General features: G+C 43.7%; 1 protein-coding gene across 1 annotated transcript in view; it reads left to right on the top strand.

The window, feature by feature from the left end:
* LOC136758183 (adenylate kinase isoenzyme 5) overlaps positions 1 to 15,142 on the top strand; it is a 41,466-nt gene that overhangs the window by 14,767 nt on the left and 11,557 nt on the right. The window contains exons 3-9 of the mRNA XM_066712453.1: positions 3,918 to 4,104; positions 5,057 to 5,236; positions 5,689 to 5,861; positions 6,336 to 6,449; positions 7,837 to 8,028; positions 9,319 to 9,409; positions 12,397 to 12,464. Coding sequence (XP_066568550.1) covers positions 3,918 to 4,104; positions 5,057 to 5,236; positions 5,689 to 5,861; positions 6,336 to 6,449; positions 7,837 to 8,028; positions 9,319 to 9,409; positions 12,397 to 12,464 — 1,005 coding nt within the window. The remainder of the gene's footprint in view (positions 1 to 3,917; positions 4,105 to 5,056; positions 5,237 to 5,688; positions 5,862 to 6,335; positions 6,450 to 7,836; positions 8,029 to 9,318; positions 9,410 to 12,396; positions 12,465 to 15,142) is intronic.

The raw sequence follows: 15,142 nt of genomic DNA, 5'->3' as shown, positions 1-15,142 counted from the left end.
CAAAACTGTACGAGGCCGCAAGCAAGACAGGAAGCCATTAGGCTCATCCTCCCTGTTTAACGGCACACACACATGCTAAAGAGCGTCAAGATGTTTCTGTTTTCTGTGCGTCCGTAATAATGCACTCTTGTTTTATTCATTCTTACTCGATCAGTTCTAACAGCCACCTTATTATCTTTCAGTCTAGTTTACACACATTAATACAATGTGTCAGTGTACTTAATTGCACAGTATCTTTTTTCCAGCACTAAGATCACTGTCAAAACTGTAGGTATTCAGGTTTTCTTCCCAACATCATTACAAATGTCATTGTTTGCTTTAACTTAATAAGTTAAGTTAAATACGATTTTGAAATGTTTTCTTTTCTTAGTAATTCTAAAGAAACCTAAAGGAAATGAGGTGGATTCACATCAGAAAAAAAGCTTTTATTTCCTTGTTTCCCCCACATACATTTGCAACATCTTATTCATAATGTTATCTGTCAAAACTCATTTCTCAATATTGTGAGAAGTGACTCAAAAGCTGTGAGCTAATATTGACTGTTTTTGAACATACTTTACACCCAACGGCCAAACTGCACCACCTGAATACATGATATTTTCTTCTACTTTACCTTTATACCGCTGTTTTTTGTAGTTTTGCACAACATGCTTCGAATGGACTACCACTTTGAATCATAGTCATGGGAAACAGAATATCAGAAACAAATAATGTTGTGTGTGTGTGAGAGAGAGAGAGAGAGAGAGAGAGAGAGAGAGAGAGAGAAGAAAATAAGACAAGGATTAATATAATCTTCCCCTGCTGTAGTGTGCCGAACACTCAATTGAACGTCCTTTCATGATGTGGAGAGTGTCAGGTTAGGCCCCATTGTATCAGTCTGAGAGAGAATCAATTAACGGTATTATGCAGAGATGGCAAAACAAAAACCACTGTCCAATCTGCCGTGTCCCTCAACGTCTCAATTAAGAATTCCTGTCGGCTGAAGAGGGGACACATAATAACTCAGTCTTTCTGAATATTCAGTAGATATCCATTTATTTATTCTGTTGGTGGCTGTCAAGAGAGAATGAGTCACCATTCGACAGAGAAATAATGCCATTGTGATCGCTCTGCCGCTCTGTCGCTCTGCTTTAAACCAGTAGTTGCTTGAGCAAAAGTCTGCCCCCCCCAGAATGTACATAACCAAAATACATTTTGATTGTCCCTCAATCCCTCTGTTTACCTAAGGGCTGGTTTGATATTAAAGACAGCTTTTGCCAGGGCCTGGAGAAGCACACTTTCAACCAGAGCTTAGTAACTTGAAATTGGATATAAAGATGGGGTAAAGATGGGTACTTTTTGTCCAAAGTAGACAAAAACAACGTAGTGCAAGACTCAGTGATAAATGACTATTCTTCTTGGTTTTATTTCAAATATATTTTCACCTTCTCCAGGTACTATCCAGGTTTCATTCTGTTTTATATTGGAATCACAGCTCACCCTAGACGTCTGCCAAGAAAGAAGAAGCTGAAAACAAAACTTCCCTTAAAGCAGCAGTACTCGAGTAAACGACATGGCTAATGGGTTTAGCTGATACCCTAATTGTGTGCAATGAAATGTGCTGCTCCATTAGCAGCTCTGTGTCGAGAGGACAGTCTTAGTTTTTCGCTGGACAGCTGCCATCGCTCTCCCTGCATTGTTCAAGAATGGGAAATCTCTCCCACGATATCTACCTCGCGTTCACCTGCAACTGAAAACAGCTCAGAACAAAACATACATCTGTACATTCATTTTCTGTGGGTGCTGTTTTGCTGTAGCTGCGCATAGCTAGGAGTAGATGGTTATCTAACACCCATCTACAACAGGAAACAGCAACATATTAAGAGTATTAGTTTATAATAACAAGATAAACCATAATGCATATAGCGCAGCACAGAAAGGTCACTGAGAAGTTACTGGAATATAGATTACAAATGACAGCATTTCAGACCAAACATATATTGATCAATACATTCAATCAGGGTTTCGGGAAAACTGCAATGTTTTAGGTTGCATTAGTTCTACATTACCAGCAGTAATGCTGCTAATGGCTTGTATCAGGGGTCGTCTGCTTTGCTGAGGTTGGCAATTTTGCTTTTAAGGCTGCCAAGTTTGCAAAATCTTCGGCAAATTTGATATGTGTTCGGTGTAACATATTTTATAGTGGCTGTCCTATTTGTGCATGTATTAACAACAACAGTTGGGTGTGCAAATGTACTCAGTTCCCATAGATCTCTGGACCAGGTATTAAAGGAAGCCTTCATTTTGCATGCTCGGGGGAATTGAGTAATACGTGATTCAGATGAGACTAAAACCACCAAGAGATCAAGGCGAGATTTCGCAATGTCACACTGCTCTGTTGTTCGGGCTTTTCCCATCTCACATTTCCTTCGAGCTGAAGCATTGAAGACTCCTATGCTATTTCTTATGATATGCTTCTCACAAGTATATTATTTCACTCTGCTGTATATTTGCATTCCCCCACGTTGCGAATTGTGCAAATCGTTTTGGAGCGAAGACGATGGCACCTAGTGTTGAAATTAAGTCCACTGACCAATTGTGGTCAGTTTAACACCAGACATGTATATTTGTGTTCATGACAGACTGTATTCATAAGGCACATCTGAACATCCTACATGTCAAGAAAGCTGAGTGTTTTGAGGGGGAACCTGGGAAGCATCCGATTTATGAGTCATTTTGTTGTTTTTGGCTGATCCCTTGAGCCTGGTTAATGAAAGGTTAACATAAAAGATTGTTCAATAAGTAAACTGGATGCGATTCTTGGGTCATTATGTTACTAGTTACCAAAGACGCACACATCTCATGAATAACAAGAATAGGAACTATCATCTCAAGCCAGAGACAGTCTCAAGTCACATTGCATAGAAAAGGTCACGATTCTTAAAACTGTATTTGATGTTCTGAACATTTGCAATAAGGAAACACACACAGGCAAGGAAATACAAACAGTCGGACAATTCATAGTGCGATGAAAATCATGGCTATTTCGCAGTGAAATGGTGCAGAGCGCATTCCCCACCTCACAATCGTGCTACAAATTAGAATACAGACTGAGTCATACTTTGTGTGTTTTGTTAGTGTAGATTTTGATGGCTTCACATTCTAGAAGATGTCCGTTATGACAGAGATATACACACAATCACCAATCAGTGATTCAGGATACCTCGGTACTAAAACTGATATAGTAACTAATCAGAAGCCCACTAGTGTGTCAGAAATTACCAATACGACCTCAGTGCTGGTGTGCAGTGCCATTTGTGTATTTTGTTTTATTGGATGCTTTCAGTATTTTGATCACAAGAATGCAGATAAGTCCTCAAGCGTCGGTTTGTACATGTCAGTTCACAGTACAGCGCTCAGTGCGAGTCGGACCCAGGAAGCCGCAGACAAAGATGTTCTTTTGGAGAATGAGGAAAGTAAGTTGTACATTTGGGAGAGTTGTAAAGCTTTACCTGACTGGTAAAACTGCGCTCAATTCCCAGCTGGACTGAGGGATACGAGGGTGGCGTGTTCTTGGAACTGACTAGACCTCTTTGAATGACCGAGCTGAAGTGTACTGAGGCAGGGGAATGGATTTCAAGGCATACAGCTCCATGAGGTCAGAGTATCGAACAGCTGCAGATCATCTGTATTTAATGAGCGATTTGCATATAACCTTTTACCTCCAGCTAAAGGCATGTTTGTTCCCTCGTTGCTGTGGCTCAGCAGTGATCTGTCTATTGGCAACACAGACTTGTCTCACTACGCACATTAAAGGGCCTTGAACAATATGGCAGTACACAAGTTTCCCTCTCTTGGCTCTTGCAATTGTCTCCTTGCTGTAACTTCTCTTTTACGTGGACCCCATGGTGTGATAGGAAGTGTGGTTCTGCCCACAGAGCATGCTGACCGGGCTGATGTACCATCGCCCCGAGGACCCCCTAACGTATCTTGAAAACTGCCTGCAGAAAGCGCGGGAGCTGGGGGGCCCGGAGAGAGTGCGCTGGGACACCTTCATCACTCCCGATCGCCGGCCCTTGCCACCCATCAACGGGGGCCAAGGCAAGAAAGCTGCCTTCAGACCAGGTAGGTCTCCTAGCTTTCAAACTCTGCATGTCTTCAGAGCAATCCCAGGATTGTATCTCCTGTTCAGTCTCGCCTGCTCTCTGGTCATCCCTTGCAAGGGCTCCAATTACTAAGGCAGCATGGAGTAGTGGTTAGGGCTCTGGAATTGGAAGTGGAGGGTCATGGGTTCAGTCCTAGGTGGGGGCACTGCTGTTGTACCCTTGAGCAAGGTACTGTACCTAGATTGCTCCAGTAAATGCCCAGCTGTATAAATGGGTAAGTGTAAAAAATAATGTGATATCTTATAACAATTGTAAGTCGCCCTGGATAAGGGTGTCTGCTAAGAAATTGAATAATTAAAAATGAAAGGGAAGAGAATGACAGAAATCTGATCCTTTTCTTTTCGCTCTGGGCTTCCTGTGCTTTGGGGTCTTCTTATTGATTCAGTTTACTATACTGTTAAAATGTCTGCTACACAATCTCCAGAGTGCCATGGATTCTCGGTGAAGAGCTCCTATGTATCCTGAAGTGTCTAATACCGTGACCAGCTATTCATATCTGTGGCCAGAAAGACATGGTTGCAGTCACTCATGAGCAGAAACACCGCAGCTGTGTTTGACTAAGCTTTACTGTAGGGCCTGTTTGAACCAGCTTCACAGATTACACTGCATTTACAATATTAATAAGTTGCAGGAAAACAAACATTGTCCAACATAACCAGCATCACTGGAAACCCACAACTAATGCTACATGCCATATGTTCCTTGGTAATAAAAGAAAGAGCTATGTAGCGTTTTTGTAAACACAGATAGTGCACGGGTTAGCTGCAGAATATAAACCACCTTATATTAGCAAAGCAGCCAAGAACAACATGACACCCCATTGGCTGCCAGTGTAGACTGAACACAAATGCTGCACTGGTCCCAGCCTTTTGTCAATACATGTGTTTCTCTTAATTTTATTCTCCTCACAGATCCTGGCCCTGGCCCCGGCCCTGGCCCGGTTCCATACAGACGCTATGAACGCCTGCCCCCCATCCAAGCACAATACTCCATCGAGAGCGACTCTGACATGACAGAATCGTCCGGGCTAATCCAGGAGTACGATGTTTTCGACCCTGCCAAGCCCCGTCCCCACATCATCTTTATCATTGGTAGGAACCGCGTCGCATCTGGGGTAACGAGAGACTTCTGATTGCAAACTAAGATAAGCAAACACTGTAACCAGGTCCAACTCAAAGCTCAAACATGTATCACTGGTCCAGAAATGACCTTAAAAACTCCTTCCATTTCTCAGATTTGTGGATTACTTTTAACTTTGACCTTGTTCTTCTTAGTAAGGACACAGGACAGTGTTTACCAAATCACACGATCCTGAGCATAGAAAAACTATGCTACTATCTACAGCTTGATGAAATCGGAAACCACAGGAGATCCACCCATCTCACACAGTTTGACAAAATCATTATGGGGGGGAGTGTATTTTACCATCATGTACCTGACACTGCAGAAACTCTTGATCAGTTTTCAGCATTTTCAAAAGGTTCGGCTTATTGTTTTGCTTGAATGGGAGACCTCACATAACCAGGAGTTTTTTTCTCCCAAGGTGGGCCAGGCAGTGGAAAAGGCACCCAGACGGCCAAAATGGCAAGCCACTATGGCTACGTGTGCGTCTCTGTCGGGGAGATCCTACGTAACCAGCTACTGCATCACGCCCCCAGTGACAGGAAGTGGGAGTTGATTGCACAGATCATAGCCAACGGGGAGCTGGCACCACAGGTACTTAGGTTACCATTTGTCTCCGTCTTTCCATTAGCCTCTTCCTCCTAAAGCCTTCCACCGGCATTTATCTACCCCAGCCTCACTCCCCTCTGACACAGAAATAACGATGGGTGCACATCTAGCCTGCTTTGTCTTCATTTCGGTCAAAGAATCAGTCAAGTTGACGAGACATTAGTCTTCTCCTTCTGTGGAGCAGGTGAAGCTGTAGTGTTTTTCCATGCCAGCCGGGACAACCCAAAGTTTTTAGCCAACCCTCACTTGTTGTCAGGCCACTTAACTAAAAAGTGTACATTTGTATTAAATGCTGCTTTGCAGTTTCCCTTGTAGGAGGTTTAGGGAACCAGCAAAGGGAACACAAACTAGAAAGGACTAGAAAACAGACACCAACACTAAGACTAAATTTAAACTTAAAAAACATGCTGCTCTACGTATCTCCTGTCTCAGCAGCCACTTCTCCTTGTTGTCTAACAGGAGACGACCATAGAGGAGCTGAAGCACCAGTTCATCAAGCAGCAGGACGCCAAGGGGTTCATCGTTGATGGCTTTCCACGAGAGATATCCCAGGCCTTCACCTTCGAAGAGCAGGTTTGGGCCAGAGAGCTACAGATATCCTACAAGAGATGCAGAGCCCTTCATAATGCAGTGCAACATCACAGAAATGACAAATAAGACATCCACAGCGGTGTTTGAGGTGGCTCTGTTCATCATTCGAGAGTCATACTCATGCGATGTTTGCACCATGGGAGTGGAACCGCCCCGAGAGAAATAAACAGGTTTCCTGACCTACTTTGTTATCACTAGCACCATCAATTACAAAAGCCTATGAAAGCAACAATCTCCGAATTCAGGAGTGTAACCCCACCATGCAGAAGACGTTTCCTCACGTTACGGTGGGCTGCTTTAGAGCGGTTTCATGTGAACCAGCACTGTGATCTCATATTAGTCCTGCCCACCTGAAGGAGATAAAGTTTGAGATGCCTTGTAAGCTTCCAAAATGATATAATGTATTTAGTCTAGACATACACTTTCGTGCCATTTTGATTAATGTTTATTTTCCCGGGGCTCTGCTGTAAGATGCATCACGGCAATCCTATTGTCCTCTGAGTGTGACTGTTGTCTGGGTCCGCCCTTCTGTCTCAGAGCACCCCTGGCACAGTCAATTGCTCTTTTTCCAGCAACAGCAAACCTCTCATAGCAAGAGAGCTGGGCAAATGTGCGAGTCGCATTCAGATAACAGATGAAGAGGCACACATGTGGGGAGATAGAATACTATTACAGTTGTATTACATTTAGGTGGCTCCCAGTTCCTTCTCTCTGCAAATTGAATTACGATGGCCTGCTAGAGGCAGTACTAAAAACAAAATCAAGATTTATTACCGTCAGTGTGACAAGCTCATAAGCAAGTACAGGCAAGTATTGGAGCTGCTAGTAAGGCAATCTTCCTCTTTTGAGAGGGAAGGAGAAGTTACACGACGGTGATGTCAGGGAGCGTTACTGTCTGCCTGCTGGCTTCTCCTTCCCCCTTCTCTGAATTCCCCTACACCTTATTCAATTCTGGAATTGTCTGTTCGGCAACAAAGATTCGGATGTGGCCACTGTCTACCTGCAATGTGGTTACGAGGCACGGAAAGGGTTGTCCTTCAGAGTTGGCAGAACTTCCTTGTTTGACTTCCAGTTTGACCGAGGTAGTGCTGTGAAATAGTCCATCACTACACTGCTGTACTACCAGTTTTGTGAAATCACTGTAAACACATAAGACATTGCTCAGCAAAGAACGGTTTGTTTTCTTGCTGTCCCGTCATTCTTCTGTGGTTGATCCTCTCTGGTGACTAAAATAACCTGCATTAAGATATACATCTCTCAGGAAAACAACATAGCACAAGAAAGATGATGATGGAGAGAGGACCATGTAGCCCAGCATATGGACTTGTCATTGACATCAGACTGACATGGTCCTAATTTCTCATCCCAGATTGGCTCCCCTGACTTGGTGGTGCTGCTCGCCTGCTCCAATCAGCAGCTGCGCCAGCGCCTGGAGAAGAGGGCCACCCAGCAAGGCCGGCCAGATGACAACGCCCACGCCATCGAGAGGAGGCTGGACACCTTCAAACAGAACATCAGCCTCATCGCCAAGTACTACCAGGAGAGGGCTCTCATCGTGAAGGTAGGAGAGCCGTCCCACTCCTCCAAGATGATATGCAAGCCTGGAGAAGCCCGGGTTGTGGGTTGAAGCCCACACCCACAAAAAAGTGACCCTCATTAAACAGTTTTTTCAGGTATAGTTGGGTGACCTAGTCATGGGTGATTCGAAACTCAGATTCTGCAGGTGTTGTCAAGTGTTTCCAACATTTCTGCCCATCAATTAGGAAAATCAAAGATGACCAAACAAACTTGCTCTCAGATATTGTTGTTCTCAGTCTCACTGATGTGTCATAGCTCTCTCAATTTGTGGATATTGTATGTTTAGTAATAGTCCTTCCAAATATTAACTGTTGTAAGATGCCGTAACATTTTTATTTCAAAATTTCCCCTCAGAACTGAAACTCGTCTATATGCCTTGTGTAATAATGCCCTTTGCTTCACCTTCTAATAGCCAAGTAATTAAAATATAAGGATATTACTTTTTTGTACTTTTAGGTTTATTTTCTCATTCATCAACAAATCTAAATCAAACAGATCATATGTTTGCCATTCAAGTGAATAGATTTCATAAGTAAACCTGTTTACATATCTCTATGTCATTGTCCTTGTTGATAACCCCCCACCACTGCAGTTATCAAGGAGGATGTGTGTCTTTGGAAGATAAAATATGACACTTAATTCAGATGTTTGTTGTTGTAAATGCTTGGGAACGCTTTTGAACTCCCACGATCATTTGAAAGATTGCAGTTATAATTTCAACCATGATGTGATTTTATTTTGATTTTATTCAGTGTAATAGGATGTGCTAACAAGTGACACTTTGTAATCATTATTATTATTATTATTAATAATAATAATAATAATAATATTATTATTATTGTTTACATCATTCAGTTAGTGTTTAGTAATGTTATAAATTCAATAAAACAATCATCTATATTCATTACTTCATTAGCAAGTCAGTGTTTAGTTATAATAATCAAAATATAATCCTTCCCTTTATATAATCTTTCTAATGGGAAGTCGTGCAAAAAAACGGCAAAAGCAATGTTCCCTTGGCCTACACGTCACCCAGCTCTGGCAAACAAGCAAATGCAAGTACTTCCTCCCTGGGATTAAATCCTTTAAATGTAACTTTTGGAATCGAATTCAAGTAAAGTGTCCACTGCTCTCCATGCCGTCCTCCCTTTCACAGACTGCGTCTCCTCGGCCAGCATTGCTGAGACCCGTGTCTGTGTGAGGCTTTGCACACTCCGACTCGAAGCCTGTGTGTTTCTACGCATCTCTCTGATCTCCCGCCCTCTTTGTCTAGATTGACGCCGATCGCGAGGAGGACGATATTTTCGCAGACATCAGCGCCGCGGTTCAGGAGAGACTTTTTCCCAAAGGCCTGCAGGTGGAAGGTAAGGATACAGGGACGTCCTCATCTCCGTCACGAGAACATTTTTATTTTGGTTTACCTACCTGCCTTTTACAACGTTTGTAGCCAACGTCGTTTCTTAATAAGACTCACTACAGTGAAAGCTATTGTAGTGAAGTTCAATTTGCCCCATAGCTAGTATGAGCAAAAGACATTGAAGTAGTTTGTGCTACAGAGGTTACAGTGAGGGAAAAAAGTATTTGATCCCCTGCTGATTTTCTACGTTTGCCCACTGACAAAGAAATGATCAGTCTATAATTTTAATGGTAGGTGTATTTTAACAGTGAGAGACAGAATAACAACAAAAAAATCCAGAAAAACGCATTTCAAAAAAGTTATAAATTGATTTGCACGTTAATGAGGGAAATAAGTATTTGACCCCTTCGACTTAGTACTTGGTGGCAAAACCCTTGTCGGCAATCACAGAGGTCAGACGTTTCTTGTAGTTGGCCACCAGGTTTGCACACATCTCAGGAGGGATTTGCATCTCCTCTTTGCAGATCCTCTCCAAGTCATTAAGGTTTCGAGGCTGACGTTTGGCAACTTGAACCTTTAGCTCCCTCCACTGATTTTCTATGGGATTAAGGTCTGGAGACTGGCTAGGCCACTTCAGGACCTTAATGTGCTTCTTCTTGAGCCACTCCTTTGTTGCCTTGGCTGTGTGTTTTGGGTCATTGTCATGCTGGAATACCCATCCACGACCCATATTCAATGCCCTGGCTGAGGGAAGGAGGTTCTCACCCAAGATTTGACGGTACATGGCCCCGTCCATTGTCCCTTTGATGCGGTGCAGTTGTCCTGTCCCCTTAGCAGAAAAACACCCCCAAAGCATAATGTTTCCACCTCCATGTTTGACGGTGGGGACGGTGTTCTTGGGGTCATACCTCCTCCTCCAAACACGGCGAGTTGAGTTGATGCCAAAGAGCTTGATTTTGGTCATCTGACCACAACACTTTCACCCAGTTCTCCTCTGAATCATTCAGATGTTCATTGGCAAACTTCAGACGGGCCTGTACATGTGCTTTCTTGAGCAGGGGGACCTTGCGGGCGCTGCAGGATTTCAGTCCTTCACGGCATAGTGTTACCAATTGTTTTCTTGGTGACTATGGTCCCAGCTGCCTTGAGATCATTAACAAGATCCTCCCGTGTAGTTCTGGGCTGATTCCTCACCGTTCTCATGATCATTGAAACTCCACGAGGTGAGATCTTGCATGGAGCCCCAGACCGAGGGAGACTGACAGTTATTTTGTGTTTCTTCCATTTGCGAATAATCACACCAACTTTTGTCACCTTCTCACCAAGCTGCTTGGTAATGGTCGTGTAGCCCATTCCAGCCTTGTGTAGGTCTACAGTCTTGTCCCTGACATCCTTGGACAGCTCTTTGGTCTTGGCTATGGTGGAGAGTTTGGAATCTGATTGATTGATTGCTTCTGTGGACAGGTGTCTTTTATACAGGTAACGAGCTGAGATTAGGAGCACTCCCTTTAAGAGAGTCTCAGCTCGTTACCTGTATAAAAGACACCTGGGAGCCAGAAATCTTGCTGATTGATAGGGGATCAAATACTTATTTCCCTCATTAACATGCAAATCAATTTATAACTTTTTTGAAATGCGTTTTTCTGGATTTTTTGGTTGTTATTCTGTCTCTCACTGTTAAAATACACCTACCATTAAAATTATAGACTGATCATTTCTTTGTCAGTGGGCAAACGTACAAAATCAGCAGGGGATCAAATACTTTTTTCCCTCACTGTAGATATGTTGTAGAAATGTAGAACACGTGTTGCACTGTGACCGATTCATTAATTAAACAGAGTATAATACAATGAGTATTCATTAATAACTACAATTGCATCTCAATTATTAGCTTTCACAGGAGTCTAATTAAGAAAAAGTCAGTGACAACATTTTAAAAGGCAGGTTGGTAAACACAGTTATCTTAACCCTAGTAATGGGTGGTGTTTTAAAACAATGTGTTATGTTGTCTGCTGAAGTTAAAATAGACAGACCACGTTTGGTCTCTGTCTCTTTGTCTATCTGTGTCTCTGTGGCTCTGTGGCATTGTTTTGTAGAGCAATTCTTCCAAAGGTCTTTGAACAGCAGAGGGCATTGCAGTGCTAATGAAGGCCTCTCTCCACCCTTAATTGATTTTTTATATTGAACCTCAAATTAAATTGCTTCGATTCCAGCCATCGCTCTCAAAGGCAATGGAGAGTCAGTGCTGTTGCATGAGGATGAACAACGATAACTACAAAAAATGACAAAAATCAAACACTTTTCAGCTTCTCATGCCTCTCCCAGGCCAAACTGTGTTAATTGTGTGTAAATACCGTGCTAGGCCAGCTCACACGTACTTTGGAATGGTCACACACACACAAACACTCAATTAAATCTGAATTTCTCATTTTCTCTCATTTCTTGCAAAGATTTTTTTGAAGCCATACAAAAGATGACTGTTCACAGTGTATTTTATAGGGTGTAGCCCAAACGGCTATAATGAGTATGATAATCCTGCTAGACAAAAGAATAGGGCTAAAGCAATATATAAATAAAAATATGTTTGAGGTCTCTTTTAGACAAACTCTTGTACATCTTGTTAATTAAATCATGATGTAGCATGGTGAGTATTTTCACTAAGAGAGATCGTGATGGCTCTGAAAGCTTGAAGGGAAAACCAAACAAAAACAAACAAAAAAATGTTCCTTTGGGTTCTGGGGGTGGATTGAGGGATACAAAAGCATGATTACTCATATGCCAAAATAGTCAGCTGTTACAACAAAAAAACAACATGAAGGAAAGGGTCTCTATGAGGAATGGGGACAAGAACAACGCACAACAACGTTTTTGTACTGCCACAGGTCACCTTCAGCTCCTAGACACTCCAGGGCCACCGTGAAGATCTGGAGAGTGCAAGTTCATCTTTCTCCCTTCAAAAGGTCTCAGTTGTTATTTTCTATATTTGTGCTCTAGTTTACACTGACCCTGATTTCCTTCAGGAAGAGGACGAAGATCAAGTGCCCTTCAGCGCCAGCGGGGAGGTAAGATCCAGTTGAGTTACTACCACGCACGGGAACGGGGCTCCGACAGAGAGTTTGAGATCTACTCTGTATTGCCGATTCAAACTGCATCGTGTAAACTGCGCTGCGGAGTAATATCTCGGGCACACACGCACACACATGGGAGCGTGGGACACATGGCAAGCACTGTTGTATCTCCCTCACACAAAAATTGTCCCTGTTTGCCTCGGCACCAAAAGTCATTGCTCCCGCAGTACCCGGTTTTCACGACACACTTGACTCAATAAACCAACTACCTTTAGAAGCATGGAGCCCTGTTTGTCCATCATGTCGAATATTAACATGCATACATGCTAAGAATATGTTTACAGATGAGAATACCAGAGTTGGCCCCTCTTGTTTCTTTTGTTTATACTCGGTATTGTGTGCCAGAATGTTAGATTTTACGACAGGCAGCTACAGGTGGTTTGTCCCAGAACCCAATAAATCATCGTCTATGATCTTCGGTCCTAAATGTGTCCACTCTAAGGTTTCACTTGGGATTGTCCTTGTTCCCATGTTCGGCCTGATGTTGCCCTGTGGGATGCACATCTGAATCCATGGTAAACTCCAATTCAATCCAAAGAAAACAAAACAAACAAGCAGACAGACACACATATTTCCCTAAACAGGAAAGAGGAAGTTGCCGTTAAGTGTTTCCAGAATGGCGAGCTTTCACAAGAACGGGCAGAAGTTGGAGTTTAACTGCATGAAAAGCACTGATACTTAAACAAAACACACACACACATTAAACCCCACTCTTCTTTTCGCATAATAAGCACAAAAAATGGACAGACCAAGAATACGCGCACCATCCTTCTCTCCAGCGATGTGATTAAATTAGGAGACATGTTGCATATAATCATGGATGCAAACAAGAATCTTCTGTATGTGAAGTAACCCTGTCCTACTCAGTCAGGGCTGTGGAGGCCTGTGGTATTAGAAACCCCCGTCTTGCTGTACTGTTGAAGCACAAAGCTCCTGCACACAGTGACGGCCTGTCCTATCTGTGTGTGTGTAGCCTTCGCTCACAGACTTTCTACACAGGAGACGGGAGGAAAGGCAGGGTGTAAAATTGATATGCAAAGCAGGCAATCCACCCGACAAGGACAGATTCACAGAGAGCCCCCTCCTCCCGAATCCCTGCCTGCCTTCTCCTCCTCCCCCTTCTCCCACAATGCAGCAGTGCCAGAGCTGCTTCAGATCTATATAAAGCCTGCGGAGAGAAGAGGGAGGGTGCGCGCAGCAGAGAGACAGCTTAGCCAGCCCCACTCTCCGGACAGGAGCCGGTACATTGTTGAGAGGTCAGTACTGAGGAGAGTGAGAGAGCGAGAGAAGTAGCAGAGGAAAAAGAAAACTGAAGGAAGCAGGTTGTGGAGACAACCCTGTAGCTGTAGTGTAAATGTTTAGACAGCTCTGAGAGCCAGAAGAGGAGAGAGGGTGGGCATTGCAGGCAGTTCAGGGTGGCTCTGTTCCCAGCCACTGTGTGTGTGTCTGTGTGTGAGTGCATTGATTGTGTGCCTGGGATGGCTAAGGGCTCCCCACCTCCACTCCTTCCCTCCGTACTCCCATTCAGTCCTTGTCTGCCGCTGTAACAAGCTCTCATCACAGAGACAAGTGCCTGTTCAGGTCTTGTGCAAGCGCTGTCATTTTGCAGAAGGAGGGGATAACTGTCCGCAGAGTCCTTTGTAACCTTCTCCTTCGCTGGGCAGTAATACAGCAAAGAAAAAAAAAGAAAAAAAAGAAAAATGTGGCAAAAAGCAAACTACTGCAGGTGGCTTGAGCTGAGCTACGTTTTTAACGTGCCCTACTCTGTCATTCCTAAGCATAATGAGTCACATGGGTGTGCAGGAGCAAACGGTAATGTGTAAAATACAAATGTACCTGCAGCACCAGGCCAGCGCTTGCTGATTGGAGAGCGAAAGGCAGTCTGTAGGCATTGTTACCACCCTTGCGTGGGAATGCACAGTTCTTTCCGTTCCTTCCCTCCCAGCCGAGAGGAACCCTCTACAGAATCAAGATGGGTTGCCCACGTTAGATGGCCTTTTGCGATGGACGCTTTGGTCCCCCCACCCCACTTTACTGTCCAGGACACGGTGCTGATCCGATCGATTGCCCTTAACATTTTACCAGCAGCAGAGGAGCTTCGGTACGAGCCCTGAGGCTGCAGACCGAGCTTATGGCAAGTACCCGGTTAATGCCGCATACTCTAGGTCTGTTTGGTTAAGGAGTTTTCTTGAAGTAAACTTAAACATCTCTCAGGAAGAGAGTCTGTTAAACGTGACTCACAGGGCACAGGGGATGCTGTACTGAGCTGCAGATTGATGCACCCGACGTTGGCAGTCCCTGTAATGCAATATAGGGTTTAGCGTTTACAATACGGTCACGACAAAAAAACACAGCTGTTAGATGTCGAGGTCTTTTTTTAGCCAGACTGGAGAAGTGATCACCTAGCACAGTTCCCAGAGAGAGTTGTGGATCTCCTCTCTGCATTGTCAGTTTATCGGCCTGTAAGCAAGCTTTCCATATACCATGCAGCAGCTACACTGCAGTTGATTGGCTTTGAAAATGGCCTTCAGTCAAGCAGCAGAGGAAGTGAGCTACTTAACAAAACTTGTGAACTTTTCTGCTTGTCCGTGCAAAAGCCACCAAGTCACACA

Source organism: Amia ocellicauda, chromosome 9, assembly GCF_036373705.1.
Source record: "Amia ocellicauda isolate fAmiCal2 chromosome 9, fAmiCal2.hap1, whole genome shotgun sequence".
In the NCBI taxonomy this organism is placed as follows: domain Eukaryota; kingdom Metazoa; phylum Chordata; class Actinopteri; order Amiiformes; family Amiidae; genus Amia; species Amia ocellicauda.
Note: the sequence above shows the minus strand (reverse complement) of the source record. Positions and strands in the feature narration are given on the sequence as shown.